Source organism: Chlamydotis macqueenii, chromosome 8, assembly GCF_036417535.1.
Source record: "Chlamydotis macqueenii isolate bChlMac1 chromosome 8, bChlMac1.mat, whole genome shotgun sequence".
In the NCBI taxonomy this organism is placed as follows: domain Eukaryota; kingdom Metazoa; phylum Chordata; class Aves; order Otidiformes; family Otididae; genus Chlamydotis; species Chlamydotis macqueenii.
In genome coordinates this window covers 7,043,212-7,060,651 of record NC_141563.1, presented here as the reverse complement: position 1 = coordinate 7,060,651, position 17,440 = coordinate 7,043,212, and the positions used below count along the sequence as shown (strand labels likewise).

Sequence of the window (17,440 nt, the reverse complement as noted above, 5' to 3'; positions counted from 1 at the left end):
ATACCACCTGGTAATCTTTCTGTATTTACCACAATATTCTGCAGCTTGGGTTTTGCCTCACTGAAATCTGAATGTTTCATGAATACAAGCAAATTCTGTCCTGTATCGTTACTGTGAAGTACGGAGGTATTACCCCCACAAAACAGAAAAAAAAGACCAAGGTCCAATATAACCATCGGGTATGACGTTACCTTATGAACAGTGGAGTCCCACACCAAAAAATCATTAGCAGATGCAGTTACCATATTTAACGTGCTCCAGGCAGAGATCGAAATAGTTTCAGATCCTAGGTACGAAATACGAACCTAGCATGGGTGCTAACTATACAGAGGAACCCTTTTAATGAAATAAAGTTCAGCTTTAGTGAAAACTTCAGCTTGTCCCTATTATTCCTATTGTAGAAGAGAACCTTTTGACAGAGGAGTGTTTTTACTGGCAACGACGAGCTATGTTAAAATTTTGTAAAGGCCGAACCACGATCAATGAGAACGGAGCCGTTGAACCTTTCATGACAATGCTTTAAGGAATTAGCTCCCAGATCTGACAATTTGTTTGCAACTCTGAGAATTATATTTAGGGCCCTGAAATACCTATATATATTTTTAAAAGAGAAACGTATATTCCATGAGAAATATCTGGCCTCTTCTTGTTGCAAGTTGCACTGGAAATGCAAAGAGATCGCAGCCATCATTTCTGCATTAGTCAGTACCAAAAGAATGCACAGAAGTCAAGATGTTTTGGAGGCTTTTTTAAATTAGAAATTAATATATGAAATGAAAACACTTTGAAGCACCTACCAATATTATTTTCAGAACATGTCTAGATTTTTATGGTTTAAAATTTCTCAGCTGACCCATCGTTAGGACGAGCTATTTTCTCTAGCTGTATGATGCAGTCTGACGTGATTGACAGGGCCTGCAAGCAGTGGGTATTTTGAATCTGGCACATCTCTCTGTGTTAAACAGTGTGGCACATAAACACTTTTCAGCATGAAAAGCTTTTTTTTTCCTTGAAGGGAAGGAGGAGGGGATGAATGGCTTTCCATCCATAAGCTACCAGCTTTTGCAACACGCAGACAGATAACTCCCTTAGATTTAAGGAACCTCTAAGTCCAGTACCTGGCAGAAAGTGCTTTGAAAAAAAAAAAAAGGCAGTTTTATATTATTTGGCAGCAGAAATAATGCTTTTCAAGCACCTGTTATTTTCCTGACGCTCATTACTGGTGGGTCATTCCATCATATGATTGACTACTTGTTAAAACTACTCTAAATATCCAGCAAGAATTTTCCTTCTGGGGCCTTCTTCAGGCTCTGCCTACTTCCCTTTTTGATTTCTTTCTTAATACTGTGAATAAACCTTTCCTAGCCTTTTTAATTGGCACACCTGAGATATTTATAGTCTCCTACGATCCAGTTTTGCCACCTCTTGGCAGAGCTTATTGAACACACTCAGTCCCATCTTTCCCTATTGTCCATCCCAGCAGCTACTTTTAAGCATCCTATTGTATAAGCCTACATCATTCTGGTCGAATTGCAGTTAAATTGCAAAGTCAAGGAGATTCACAATGTTTCCCCAAACAGAAATGAACTTTCTTTAAATCTGCACATTGTAGAGTTCTCACTAATCTGGAGAAAGTGCTTAACGAGTAGACAATAAAGAGACGGGACTAATATATTTTACTTCCTTAATACATTCTAATTTATGGAATATCTAAGGTCAAATGTCAAGCGATAAACAAAATGACCCAATTTAATAGTTTAATCTTTTACTCAACAGATGATTTTAAAAAACAGCCTTAATAATCTCACCATTGTGAACCCCATTAAAATCCAGTTTATTGGAAAAACAGTAAATTATACAGCCAAGCATTTACGAGGCATTGCCTCTCTTTTCCTCCCGTCGCAGAGGAACTCAGGAGTGACACTGGAGAAGCTGGAGGAGTTCAGTCAGAAATAGTACATGGGCAAGTAGTCCTGAGCAGTATGTATGTGTGTATAGATGTCTGTACACGCGCACCTATGCGGTAATACACGTATATATGTAAAAATGTACATAACAGCTGCTTCAGACTACTTCATTGCTCTGCTTATAGAAAGCCTTTCTTTCATCACTAATTAAAAAGGTCCACAACTTTCATCTTTTCTATTTTGAAGTGCACCGTTTTTCTTTCTGGATTGTTTTGTGGTAAGAATGAAAGATTTGTCTTCGCTCCTTTCTGCAAGATCTGCAGCATGCCATGCCTATGCTCATTAATAAGCAGAGTTTATGTTGGTCTTCATTACTAACTAATTATTTTAATTGCACGGCTTCTGACAGTGGGAAATGTGTGATGTTTGCATGCCAAACGGGTATATTTGTTATGAAAGCAATACTGGCCTATATTCAGATAAAAAGTCAAGATGTATGAGTAAACTTATTGAAGATTAAAGTACGCAGGCTGCTGTTATCTTGCTATGGCATCAACTATAAATGGTATAATGTCATTCATTACTTCGTTCTTGTAGAGATTATACTTTTCATGTAGCTTAGCTACTCTGTTTTCACGCTTGTAGCTTTTCACACGCCTTCGGAACACCATTTCTCACATATAAACATCCCCAAATAACCCACAGCAGTGGGATGGCATTCTCATTCAGCCTTGGTAAAGAAAGAGTTTTGCTTTGCAAACTGCTATTTGTATTACCCACTCCCCCCAGAAGTATAAGCTGCACTAATATGAGAAACTAGGCAAGTTGTTTGAACGAGCATCAGCATTTTGGTACCAGAAGAGCTCTTTGAGAAATTCTCTGTACTCCCTTCTGTACCTATTAACAGTAGAGGGAGCATGGAATACTGTCTATGTATGTGGAGCAAAAATCTACCTTTAGCTGCTATTTCAACACAGCCGTTTGAGTCTGGCCTGGAAGATGCTATTTCTCAAAGACTTTGTGATGGACGCTGTTTGCTAGTCCAGCTTCTTAACATCAATTTTTAGCTTTTGCACCGCACAGTTTGATTAGCAGAATCTTCCACGTGGTGTTCAGGGATATTGGTCTTCAGAAAGTCACGCAAAGTCCACTCAGGGCTGTAAAAGCAATGGAAGAAACAAGCACTATGGTTTTAAGTACGGAAGAGTAATACGATGACTTAGATCGGGGCTATTCCTAGTTAAAATCTGTCAGCACCTTGGAGGCTTTGCTTTCACACAAGAAGAATGACATAGTTTTCCAACCCAAGGTGTTGGGCTTTGCTGATTCTGTCAGTGGTCCTGGTGATGGAGCTACCGGGGTGAAAGGAGGCAGAGGAATTCCTGTCCTGCTAAAGGCTAAGCACCCACAATGAATTCTGCACCCTTGCTTGACAAAAAATACGTGTTTGATCCCGGTGTTGTGAAAATATTCATGTTTTCCTCTAGATCCTTAAAATACCAGCAAAGGACTATTTTAGACCCTTACATAAGGTTCCCATAATGCCAGTGGCATAAATGACACCAGTTTTTTAAAGCATAAAAGGCACCTCATCTATGCCCAGAAATGTCAGTAGTAATTACAAACTTTGTTTTCAAGTATAATCAATTCTTTATTTATGGTGTGAAACGTTTTTTACCCTTTTGAACTTTCACCATTCTAAGCCAAGCAATATTGTTGGCGTGTTCCTTTAAAAGTAATTGCTTCTGGACGGAGAAATTGAATGTCAAGTTCCAACTCGATGTAAATTAAAGGGGTTACATTAATAGTCTGGCCTGTGGTAGAAGTGAGTGTTTCGATTCTGGGTTTGACTTCAGGACATGACCTCTTGATCACACAGGTCAGCACAGATGGGAAATATTGAAGAGGTGCCCTGGGTTGATGTGAGGAAGAAAGCCTCTTGTACTGATGTATCCCAAACGGTCTGATCCATTAAACAGAAGCAATGTTGAACTCCACAGAGAATAAAGCTTAGTTGTTATAGGTCATTATGCTCTTCAAAAAAAAAAAGAATTGGAAGGAAAATCACAATGATGGAAATCCTCAGGGCTGTCATGTACACATAATCTTCTACACCTTCCTGAGGTGACGCTACCAGACCTATGTACAGGGGGGTGGAGTAAAGAAACCAAATCTTCTAAAGTTTCACAGTACAAGAATGACAGAGATTTCCCACCTGTACCTGTTGTAAAGGATTATTTAACAACATACAGCATTTAAAATTTAAAAGCAGGATATCTGTACAGCTGAGCCTCACACTGACGTGATCAGGTTTTACCAGTTGCATGCATAAGAACAATCACGTTCCCAAGATCAGGCAACAGAATCACGGAACGGTTTGGGTGGGAAGGGCCCTTTCAACCCACCCAGCCCAACCCCCCTGCCAGGAGCAGGGACATCTCCAGCCAGATCAGGTTGCTCACAGCCCCGGCCAACCTGGCCTGGAATGTTTCCAGGGATGGGGCATCCACCGCCTCTCTGGGCAACGTGGGCCAGTGTGGATGGGGTTATTTGTCTCCAGGTGCAGGGCTTTGCCAATCCCTTTGCAGAACTTTGTGAAGTTCCTGAAGATTGCCCATTTCTCCAGCCTGTTGAGGTCCCTCTGAAGGGCAGCACAATGCTCTGGTGTGTAAACAGCTCTTCCCAAATTTGTGTACACGTACATATGCATATACAAAATTCCAACGCTAACCCACAATCAGCCCCCCTCACCCCCCCACAACTTTCATGCTTTTGTTGAATTGGACTCAGGAGTTTTATATATTGCTGTCAATCAATTATCACTGATGAGTCCCAGGTCTAAGGTCTTCTCCAGGTCATAAAAAGTCTGTTTGGACACTGAGTAATAAAAATAAGCTGGCAAAGTGAGCACCAAAGTTAATTTTATGTGACATACTACATAAAAGCTCTTACACGAATTGTTCCCTGTAGCATCTAGCTCTTAATTATTCAGTGTTTGCTAATAGGAGGAACAAGTGATAAAGCCTAGTATTTTTATGCCTGCTCATTTGCAGTGTTTGAAATAAACTCTGAGGTGCCTATAGTAAGGCACAACCTGCTTTTGTTTCTGTACCTCGACTGATTTTTTTTCAGGTATAAGGAGAATTTCAAAGAAATTAAGCTAGCCTTTTACTGATCACCTGGGTACTGATCCCTTCTAAAAAAAAAAAAAATATTTGAATTAACTTAGAAAAGGACTTCTGGTGATTGTGTAGGGAGAAAGGCATGAAGGATAGCACACCCCTTCCCTGGCTGACAGTGAATTTTACACTTTCAATACACAGTCTCAGACAGAAGAAAAAAAGCCTGGTATAGACAGCTAATTTGTACTGATAATTAACTGCTAGAAATGGATTTGGTGGACCTGATTCAGATTGCTCTCCCGCCGCTGTAATTCTTCGAGTCTGGCTGTGTTAACAACATGACACTATTAGAGAGAATCATAATGATCCTTGCAGTTATGGCTGTAGCCCCTGTCCTGTGGGCACTATTTTTTCTTAACAAAGAGGGTTCAGAGTCTGTTATTGAGCCAGTTTGTGAGGCCAGAACATCACGTTCTCTAGTAACAAATAAAGAAGACTATTTAATTGCTGCACTGTGAATATGTCTGCACAGCTACAGAGGTTAACTGTAGCATACAAAGACATAAAAACCTCTAGATTTAGTGTAGCTAAATTCACATACCCATACTATGACCCAGGAAATCCCCCAGTAAGACAGCCAGAAGTCCACGGCAAGCACGTACAACCCCGGTTGAAGTCAGTGCTATCACCTTGCCGTTGGGATTGTTACGTGACCTAGTGGAAGTGAAGCTAGTTTTGGTCTCACGCTGCCCAGCTTCAAGATCCGTTAAGCGTATGAAACCTCGAATAAACAGAGCCATCCTTTAGGTGAATTTTCACATTGCAGAAGAATTAAGATTGGAGGGAACAAAAGAAATGAACACAGCTGCTGAAGTCAAATCTTCTGCCGTTCCCATTGATATGGATTTTGATCGAAAGTCCAAAGCCTAAGGTCTTCTGCATCTAAATCTGCCCTATAGTAAGTCATAGCTATTTACACGGGAAAGAAAATATATATCAGGTGGAGTAATTGCCTTAAAAAAAAAAAACTTGTAGAAGTGGATAGTTCAGGGTAAAAGACTTGGTTTTCTGTATGTAAAGCGATAATAAATTACGTACAAATAAGTAGGAATAGAGAAGTGTAATTATACACAGCATAAATACGGATCACATTTGTGCTATTTATAAAGCCATGCTATACAGAGCTCAAAATACACACAGCACAGAAGGGTTATGTTTGTTCACACATTCGGAGTTCCTACTTTTCTATTCTCAGGTCTCCTATTCTCAGTTAAGCTCCACAGGCCCTATTAAAACTATGATTTTCTAGCCTACTGCCTTTTTCAGTTTCTTTCAATATGGACTGACAACGGAGTTATGCAAATACAGTCACTTTTGCATGTTGCAGAGACGCACGTCGGTTTTAACAAAATGAGGAAATCTTGCAAATGAGTGAATATTTTCAAGGCGCCGTTTCCAGGGCAGGAGCCGTTTCACACTAGACAGCACAGTGGCTGTGCTTGCCTGCCTCCGTTAAAACAAACGGAAGCCGCCAACAAGAGACAAGGTAGAAAATCCCTTTTCGGGGAGACTAGACACAGCATCCATTTCTCAATGGATGTGTTCGTCAACAGCAAGCGCTCCTTTAGAGCCCTTAAGTGTTTGTAGGACTAAAAATTAATTTGTTTTCCAATTCCAAAGTGAATCATGTGCTCCAAACAGATTTTCAAGTCAATGAAACATGACCTTGTACGAGCTAATTAAACAACTCAAAGGTATTGGTTGTTTTAAGATCCCTCTGGATATACTTCAGTTCAAACGCGCACACATCATCTCTATGTACAAGCTCATAAATCTACAAAAAATGCAAATCAGATCATTAATGCTTTGAATTTGACAGTCTTACCATGGTTTTCTAAAAGGTAAAACATGAAAAATTCCTGTATTATATATACTCTTTTTGCAATGTAAAGAACACCTAAAACACATACGGGAAGCAGAACACCAAATATCTTTCTTTGGCTTCCAAATATCTGGTCCATAACCAGGTATAAACTAAGCAAATTCTCTGAAACCCACTACTCCAATTTCTGCTCTGGATGATGTCCTGACCCTTTGAGGGAAGCATTGGACCAGATGATAACCTTCAAAGGTCCCTTTCAATTTAATTTTTTCTACGATTCTACCTTAAGTCTTTACATCTTGTGAGCTGACTTCTCTGCTCCAGCGCACATGACTATATTTAATTACAAAAAAAATCTACAACTGTTTACTCCTAATTTTTTTTTTCAGTCTTTTGTCTTTGGCATTGTTCCTGTGGTCTCCTTTCTCTGCACTCTATTTTAGCTCAGACCTCCCTGTAAGACCTTATCTCTGATCTGCAGTCTTTCTAAGCACCCCTCACATTTCCTGTATAGATTAACGGTCATACACATCCACACTCGCTCCTCTTCCTACCAATAAATGCCCGTGTGTCCACCAAGAGCGCTGTCTCAACTGCCAACACAAGCATCTTTGGAGGTACTGTTGATGCCTGTATTTCCGTTTACTTTTTCCCTTTCATATTTTTCTCTACTTTTTCATCTGCTTAATCTCCAAAACCTTACCTGCTATTTTCTCTTCTTTCTTAATGGTATCATTCATAAATCCCCCTTCTCCACTTTAACCTGTTATGCCCTCTAATTGTGCTCTCCCTCCTCTCACCGACCCTTCCCAGCTCGTATCAATGACACAGCCACAGCTACAGGCACGTTCGTGCAGACGGAAAACCCACCGGAGAAGGATGCTGCCTGGGAAAACTGGGCTGCCATCATTTCATTTTCTTTCTTACCTCCATCAGTCAAATGCAACAGCAGCTGCCTCTTGTACCGATACACAAAGCCGACTCTAGAAGTAGGGAAATGAAAGGAAAATGAGTGCCGTGCAGGGACATATTTCTTCACCAAGCTTTTCTTTACTCCAGATTCAGACCCTAATCCTGCAATTGGATCCACATGGCCGGCTGTGTTAATCGAAATATGGGACGAGGGTGTAGGCTACAAGCCACAGTTTTGCCACGCTGCCCTTCTAGGACGTGGCCCCTTGCCATTCGGAGGCGATACGTGTCTGATCCCGCTTTGCCCAAGGAGCGCTTGCCATCCGCAGAGCGGGCTGGTGAAATAGGCTGGCTGATCTACCCGGAAGCTGAAGCCAATGCTTAGCTCAGTCGGCTGTTTCCAATATTTCTAAAATAAAATAAACACACCAGATCTCACTAAACAACTAATCACCTACAGCATGTACATGATGGTTTTTGTTTTTTTTTTTTTCAAATGAAAACGATTTTAGGTGTGACAAAAACACGTGAAACAAGTGGAAAAACACTTCCAAGTACTTTTGCTCTCAGAAAACTTTTAATGATTGAAAAGATTAAGGGATTGGGGGGTTTTACTACTTTTTAAAAATCCATTTTTACTGAAAATTCAAACTAGTCTGTGAAGCTTCAGGCCAGTAACATTTAAAAAGATTGAGTTACAGCATGCCATTCTGAATGTAGCACTTTATGAATTCCATACCCCTCAGCTAGAGTGACATATTTAATGATTAAGCCAAGTCATTTAATTCTATTTCTAGGTTAATTTTTTTTTTCCTAGCCAGTATTAACTTTATATGTCCATTTCTAACAGCAAGAGGAAAAATAGCAGAACAGTGAATTTGCCTGCAATAAAGGAATAACTAGCAAGGTGTCTGACTTTACAAAATCAGACCTCTGTGTGGAAGGTATCATGTGCAAATTAGCCCAATGTTCGCAAATGCTTGTTATCCTACTATTTTAAAGTATTCAGTTTTCCATGGGCTCCAGCTCTGCTCTGCATTCTCTCCTTCATTTTGCATGAGCTTCTCCTGCTAAGAGAGAACCAAAAATTGCCATACTAGATCAGATCATTGGTCACATTAAGTTCAATATCCAATATAAGCCAGTTCTTTACTGAAGAAAAATAAGAGGGAAAAAACCCATTTAAATACCCCTCACTTCTCTAGACTGATGTACACAAGAGTAAAACCTCCTTCCTGGCTTCCATGACAACTGATTTATGCCCAGAAGCATGAGTTTTAATTACAATGACATAAGAGATGGTCAATTTATTTCCTTGTGCTTACTCACTCACGAACGTGCATTTCCTCCTTCCAGCCAAGAGTAATTATCGCTTTGCAATTATCAGCACAGATGTGACAAAGTTAGAATTTTCATGATTGTCTGCTAAGACCTGGAGTCCTGAAGAACATACGCTCTGCCACATCTTTCCACTGGCCTTGGGATTAATGTGTCCCTTGAAAAAAAGTTTCTTCTGCCTTGATTTTGTAACAGACATTTCCAAAACTGTAAAATATCGGTGGGGGAAGCCTTATTGCAAATCCTTTGTCTTCATCTTCCACAAAGCATATTCCAAAGGCTATGCTACAATTTGAGTTTCCCCAAGGTTTACTCCTACTTGCATTTTACACCTACATGTGTAGAAATACAGAGATGTGCATGTATAGTTTCTCTTTTTTGTACTGAAAGGCTGTTGCTGTGTCCCATTTCCTCTGCTTGACTTTCGACTGAACAGCCCTACTTTTTTAGTCCCTCCGCACAAACCGTATTTTCTAGATCTGTGGTTGTTCTCATTGGACTCCTGATTTATTCCCAGTAGATCCAAATCATCCTTGTAGTGCAGAACTAAAAAAGGATCCAGTGTTCCCACTAAGGTGTGACCAACGCTTTGTAAACTGGAATCATTGTTCCACCTGATTGCTGGTTATTCTGACCCAAGACTATAGAAACTGAATGAGTTCTTCCAGAATGGAATCTGATATTTTTCAGACCATTTCTCCAGCTTCTTGTGTTCACCCTTGAAGGTAATTTTGCCTGTAACACACTGAAAAGTTTCACTTAAGCCTGCTTTATCAGAAAATTTAATAAGTAAAATTTCTATACCATCACCCAGATCTTTTATGAAGACATTGACCAGAGCAAACTCAGGACAATCCCAAACCATACCCTGTAGAGTGTCCCAGTTTGACAGGGAACCTCTGACAATTACTTTCTACGCAGGGTTACACAAGTGTCATACCCACTTCATGGTGTTTCATATAGATTTTTCTTCTTGATTTGCACATGAAAATGTAATTAAAGACAATATCAAACCCTTACTGTAATTAGAGTAACTACCACCTTCTCTAACCCACTTGCTCTTGACAGGTTTGTTCGAAACACCACTAGCAGTTCCAACATGGCTTCAGGCGGTTTGCTAAATATCCTGGTATGAAGTTCCTCTGTCTCGGAGTGTCATCAGCTCCATGTTCTCGCCAAGCCGTAATAGTGTATGCCTACCCCCTTGTTGAGAGCGCGCATGTTCATAATCTCACCTCAGAACATTTATCAGAGTCCTATTGCAAGATGACTGACGATTACCGAGAACCTCCAACTTTTTCTTGTTATTTTCAAAATAAAAATGCATGTTAAACTTCTAGCTGTAGCATGATACTACATGATCAATATAGAAAGGGAAAAAAATGTCTGCTGCTTAAATTATCACAGTAGTTCAATCTCCTGGACTCTATTTTCCTCCCTTTAAATTAGGTCCAAACCAAAATGTCTTGTTCAAGAGCTGAAGAAAATGTTTTAGTATTTTTTTCCCCTGTCTTTAGCACACTCAGAAATCTACAGACATAAATATCCAGTAAGGAGTGCTATGAGAGCAAATGGAACAAAAATACTTTATAAAATTAAAAAAGGAGAGACAATTTTATGTCTTTTCAATCTGCTGATGGAGACGTACAGCTTCTCTGAATGAGAATGACCATGAAAGAGATGATCTAGGTTAACAGACCTCTCGAAAAGGAAAGAAAAATGAAAAAAAAATTGTAAAACAACAAAAACAAATAAGTTTTGAACAGATCCTAAAAATATGCCTTTCTGTGAAACATAATCGAAGGTTTGTGTGAGCGCACTTTGAGGGAATATGCTGAAAAAGAATCAAAGTGGAATACATATCTATTGTGTAAGCAGTTTACTGAGTCTTACTTTAAGCCCTGTTGATCTGGCTTGGGCAAAATACACCATCAGACTACATCAGCAGGTACAGAAGTGGAGCAAGCTAATCCTGGAACGGAAGCCTTTATACTAAGAACTGCTTTGAATTTTACATAAATTTACTTTCTGGACTGCTTAAGCGCTAAACTATCTTTTTCCTTCCCTCGGAAAAAGATGCTTGCAACTAGGATACAGGTTTACATCATTTTAATGACAATGTTTACAGGTAAATATCTCCTTTTTGTGAAATTTTATCTGCACTTAGACTGTATTGAACATGTGGTATCTATCCAGACTGCTCGCTTCTACTTGCTTGGTATTTATACAGTGTCAGGGAACTGGCAAGGCAGAAGGCTGTAAACAGATTTCTAACCAAACGTGTGTATTGAAAGTGTAACTTGGATAATAATTTTATAATTGTTTAATAAAAATGAGAATTAGTGGTATTTAGCAGAATTATGTTTGAATAATTGCCTTTGTCATCCTGCTTCTGCAGGAAACCTTTGCTGCTAAATTTGAAACAGATAGTTTAATTAAGAGGTTAACAGTTAAAAAATAGCTACCCTATAATAATAATGTGCAAGTGAAAAAAGGAGACAGATACGAGTGGTGTGATCAAACTGAGTCAAAGGAGCTGTTTCGCCTCTGTTTTGAATAAAACTTCACAGGAGGAAGAAGTAATTTTTATAAAAATACGATAAAAATATTCACATCTGAAGTTTTATGTAGGTGTGTTATACATTTAGAAGAGAAAAAGCTGAATGATTTTACTCTACTTCTTACTTTAAAAATTACAAACGTGTTTAGCTGAGCTAACGCACGTAACCACTGGAAAGAAAAGAATAGTTCCCCTTGCACTTGCTTTTGGTATGTCTTACATCTTTTGAGAATATTTTTTTTTACATGCTAAACTTCTCCTCCAACCTGAGCGATCTGAACTGCTTAGACAGTTCTATAAATATTGACTAATCCTTTCATCTAGAGTGCTTTTATCTGCAGTGACAGCGGTCTTTGCTCGTGTAGCAATTGGCAGGTAACAAGCAAGAGCAACACAGCTTGGAAGAACAGCTGATTTACTTCTTTATTCTTCGGATGAAAAAAATGGCTTATTGTTTGTCTTTTGGTGTGGCCTATATTTATGTTTGTGCTAATCTTATTATGAAATAGTAGGCATACAGATGGAAGTGTATACATGTGTGTGTACATATACACACAGAACCCTGCAAAATAATTATTTTGCAAATTATTATTTAACATCGTTACTTAAAAAATAAGCATTGTGTTCAGACACTGAAATGACATGTATTTAAGTGGCTCTTTGGTCGGCACTTTGCACTGAGTAACTGGTGTTACTCATTTTCTGTAGGCAAGGAATAAACTAACAATAATACATGTATCTCCTCCTAAAACTCTTTTTATTTCTTTGTTAGGCATCGATGCTTCTGTTATCAAATGTGTTACCTAAATGTAAAGGTAGAAACATACATGACTTCCAAAGCAGTTCAGCATTCTCCTGAAATAATTTCATTAATTTTACACCAAATTTGATGAAGCAGAGAACACAGAGGCTGGACGTTACCGTAAAGTTGGGTTCAGTTTATGCATCTCTCTCATCCTTTCCAGAGACAAGTCACTCTTGCCAGGTGGGACTCCGGCCGCAAGCTATGAGGCAAAGGTGATGCCTGGCAGGTGTCGTGGGGTAATACACAGAGTCAGCACGCTTTACTGAAAATGCAGCAATTGCATATCTAGCCATTCGCTACGCTGATTTTTAATAGAAAGGGTTTTACAGGGGCTCCCAGTCTAGAAATTAAGCATGATCTGCAGCCCTACAAGTACATCCCTCATCCTACTGCTTCCAGGATGCACTCATTTTTATCTCTGACACAAAACCCCAAAGGGACCTGCATTTCTACAGTCATCACAGTAAGACTGAGCTGTGCGCAAGACCTATGGACACATTGTTCTTGATGTCAAAGCAGGGAAGGGAGCAACACCAGGCAGGAGATGTACTAAAAGCCTGACCAAAACAGGAAACAGCTCGCGGGAACTTCACTTTTCATATACCAGAACAGCAAAAGCAGGACAAGTCGTTAACACAGAAATTGCCACAAACTGGGCAAAGCAGACATCATTCTGGTCCCCAGTCAGTAACGGTTTGGGACGTGCACTTCGCCTTGAGAAAGTCAGTCTCAGTGAGTCATATTCCTGCCAGATGCCACTGCACGTTAAGGTATACACAGACATCCCGCGTTAGAATAAATGTGAGCCTGGCCGGGAAGCAGCGAGACCACTGCTGCAAATCCCCGCTGCCGGAACAGGGAGATAGCGCTAGCTGGGTTTGAAAATCTGGGGCTTCCAGTGGAAACCGTATGCTGTGACTGAAGACTGAGGAGTGAGGAGGATCACTGCAGAGAGAGCCTTTTATAATCGTGCTATGACTGCTGCACTCTGGCTCACCTTTCCAACAAATCTCCACCAATTGTCGGTTCCCGTCTGGCTCTTCCGTAACACACCGCTCGCCGAGACGGGTGTAGTTACGACCGTGATTGAACAGAGCGGACAGGCGAGGAATTAGCCTGAGTAACTACATTTATCTACTGCTCTTTGAAGCAATTCACTGGGGCTGAGTGCTGCTCTGTAATTTTCCAGGAAAAATGGCTGCATTTGGCTGTAAAAGTAAAGCTGGATGTGAATTTGTATGTGAAGCGCCTGGTACCTAGCTGCAACTCTGTGAGCCTCGGCGTACCTCATTGTCTAATTTACAGGCACCAGTTTTGCTGTGGGGACAGGCACAATTAGGTGTATTAACTACTTTGTGCTGATGATACCCGTTTGAAAACTAACTGCAAAGTTATTTCTTATTTTTCTCTAGAATAACTGTGAAGGGAAGGGGAAATATTATAGTCACTTATAGTAAATTTAAAAAAAAAAAAAGTATTTGGATATTTTGACTGCCTCCAAGGGAGATAAGAAACTAGATCTTCCCTGGATCTATTGCGTACATATCAGTCACTTGATTGCTCTAGGGAGAAGTTACTATAATTAGCAGTTTATAGATGAACAACAGTGCAGAGGGATAAACAGATCAGTTTTACAAGAGGAATAGATTTGTATTTCTTTGTGAAGTCTGAGCCATAAGACATACTTAGGCCACATCTATCAAACTACAGCGAAGCGGAGATGAGGAGCTCTTGTTTTAACCAATATACCAGAAACCAAGCTTTATATGGAAGAAGAGGAAATATGAGTGTGTATTGTCCATCTTCTACTGAGGTTATCCCGTCGCTAAGCTCTGAGACTTTTGAGAAAATATTCCTTTCATCTTTTTATGCTTTATATTTTGTATAGGGAGAGATAAAAATTCCACTGTAGATACACAGTACCGGGAATATTCTGCTGGGCCACCCAGGTCCAAACCCCTCCAACAGCTTCGCTCAGATCCCCAAATCCCAAGTGAGCTCTCCTGACAGTATAAGACCATGGCTGATGGACTAGAAGTCACCGCTGCCTTGTTTTTGGAAAGAATTGAGACCCATTGTTCACTTGTGAATAACTACAGTGCACACCTAACCCTGAAACGTGGCAATTGCCCGCTCATTGAGGGGGTGCATCTTACTGCGTCTTGCCCAGACTGCCGATGGGATGTAGGTTTAAGCTCTACTTTGGATTTCTGATTGTCACACTTTGCAACTCCCTGCTTGCTCCATGAATCTAATTCTTCAGCTAGCCCGCTCACTGTACGTATATTTTGCAGGGATGTTCACCTCTTTATCCATCTGTCCCGCTGTATCATACAGTACTTACATGTCCTGTGGCTCTCACTTGAAGATTGTTGCTCCAAGATGTTTCACATGGAACCAAACATTTCATATGTTTGAATGAACGTGAAAAAGAAGGACAGACCAGCAAACTATACTCCAGCTCATGAACATACTGTATTGTGAAAATGAATTAAGCAACAATTTTTGGCTTTTTATATATGATAAATAATTCCGTTCCTCTCAAAGCATTCTAGATTTCTACCAGAGAACAGGTGGGAAACAATTACTTGATCACATCTTTTGGAGGTGCTCTTTATCTCAATTTCATCACATTATCCATATCAAAACAGTCGATTTGTTTGGCTCTTTTCTCCAAAATGTGATTATCACTAAGGTGTTCATGTAATACTTTGCACAAGAAAACCATGGCATGTGAATGGTATTTTTATATTTAACATATTTTAGACTTGTGAGTCAATCATCTATTTATCAAGATATTCCCCTCTAATGTAAGGTAATTTAATAAAACACATGTTATTAAATATGTCATTTGGGGCTCCAGTTATCCAATCCAGAATGTCTAATTCTTTGTTTATTTCTCAGGTACTCACTGTGATGAAGACATCAACGAATGTTACACAAACCCTTGCCAAAACGGTGGAACCTGTGAAAATTTTCCTGGGAATTACACTTGCCATTGCCCACCTGCGGACGAAGAAGGGATTTATTACGGTGGCTGGAACTGTACAGAAGTTCTCCATGGCTGTACCGACGAGCAATGCCAAAACGATGGAATATGTATCCCACATTTAAAAAATGGCCAACACGGATTCAGCTGCCTATGTTCACCTGGCTACACTGGAATACACTGCGAAACCGTAACCACCTTTTCTTTTCAAGGAAACAGTTTCCTTCTGCTGAAAAATCCCCTGCCCCCTAAAAAGGAATTTTTCTATAATATAAACCTGAGGTTTCAAACTGTGCAACCTACAGCTTTTCTGTTTTACCGAGGGGAGGAAAACACATTTGCGAAGCTGGAGTTACTGAATGGCTACTTACACTTATCCGTGCAAGTCGATAAGCAGCCACAGGCTCTTTTGCATATTTCACGTAATGTCAGTGATGGAGAATGGCATTCAGTGGAGGTAACCTTGGCAAGAGCTGTTACTCTTCATTTGCTTGACAGCTCTTGCGCAGAATTGTGTCTCGATAAAACGTCTGCTGTGATAGATAACGATCACGTGATGCTTGCATTTCAGAGGACGTTTTTGGGCGGCTTACCTATGGGGAACGTTAGCGGCAGCTCTCTATTTAACATCTATAATATGCATTCTGCACCTTCATTTGTAGGCTGTCTGCAGGACATTGAAATAGATTCAAATGTTATTACCCCAGAGAATGTATCATCTGAATCATCTTTAAATGTCAGGACAGGATGCACTAAAAAGGACTGGTGTGAAACCCACCCGTGCCAGAACAGGGGACGCTGCACCAACCTGTGGCTGGGCTACCACTGCGATTGCTACCGGCCGTACACAGGGCCAAGCTGCGCAACAGGTAAGGGAACGTTGCTAGCGATCGCGGTGTAAGGGGTTGCTGAGAACGTGATCATAAACAATCCTCTTTACCTGGTGACGAAACGGCATGACCCTTAGGATCTCCGGAGCTTAGTGCCAACTGGTAAGAAAGTGCAAGAGGTTAGTAGTAGCACGCCTCCATTATTTTCTAGTTACTTTCCCAGAAAGGCTGCTTTTCAGTCTGACAAAAAAGAAAGGAAAAAAAAAAAAAAAGTCAGGCTAAACTGGTGGATTCCACTCATCCAGTTGTACAATCTTCTTAGTGCTCTTAGCACGCCGTAAACTCTGGAAAACTGTAGTTCACTGGAGGTTATGCACCCCAAGTAAAATTCAGAGAGCAACCAAGTCACTTGGAGTTTAAGTCTGACTTTCAAAGCACTCTGAAAATTTTATCCTCAAGCTCTCTAGGCTTTTATGAAGAAACTCATTTAAGGCAATGAAAGGCAAGTTAAAAAAAAAGACAGATTCCAATTTTTAAAAATGAACGAGATTATACTATTAGCTTAATCTGATTAGCCCAAGGAGAAGGCAGGGCTGCTGGAAACAGGGCCCATTGATCTCTCAGCTGGTCCCAGGGCAGCTCTGGACAATCACTAAGGCAGGCAGCCACTAACAGAGCTTCTCGGTGACCGGGGGGGCAAATGCGTGGATGTCTGGGAGAACAAAAGCGCACATCTCGGCAAACAGCCTGTGACGAGCAGGAATAGAAAAGTGGCAGATGCCCGTAGCGCTTTCCTGGGGCGGGCAGAGGCCCAGTGGAAGGACAACAGGAGGTCCCTGCCCAGCTCCCTGCTGTACCACATCTGGCGTGAGAAACCCTCTGGAGCTGTCGATACGGCACCCCTCAGGAACGTTTTGGGGTGGGCTCTGCAATCCTTCCTCAGCAAAAGCTTTAGGGTTTTCAAACAAGCAGTTTTGTTTAAGAAAATTGTACAAGACTGAGTCTTCCACGCAGCGCCCTTGCCCCTGCTTTGCGCTCTAACCATCCGCACGTGGTCAATCATAGCAACGCTTCGGGAGGAGGAAGTACATACAT

General features: G+C 40.5%; 1 protein-coding gene across 1 annotated transcript in view; it reads left to right on the top strand.

The window, feature by feature from the left end:
* The window catches only part of CRB1 (crumbs cell polarity complex component 1), a 93,340-nt gene that overhangs the window by 42,275 nt on the left and 33,625 nt on the right, over positions 1–17,440 (top strand). The window contains exon 6 of the mRNA XM_086753303.1: positions 15,431–16,384. Coding sequence (XP_086609429.1) covers positions 15,431–16,384 — 954 coding nt within the window. The remainder of the gene's footprint in view (positions 1–15,430; positions 16,385–17,440) is intronic.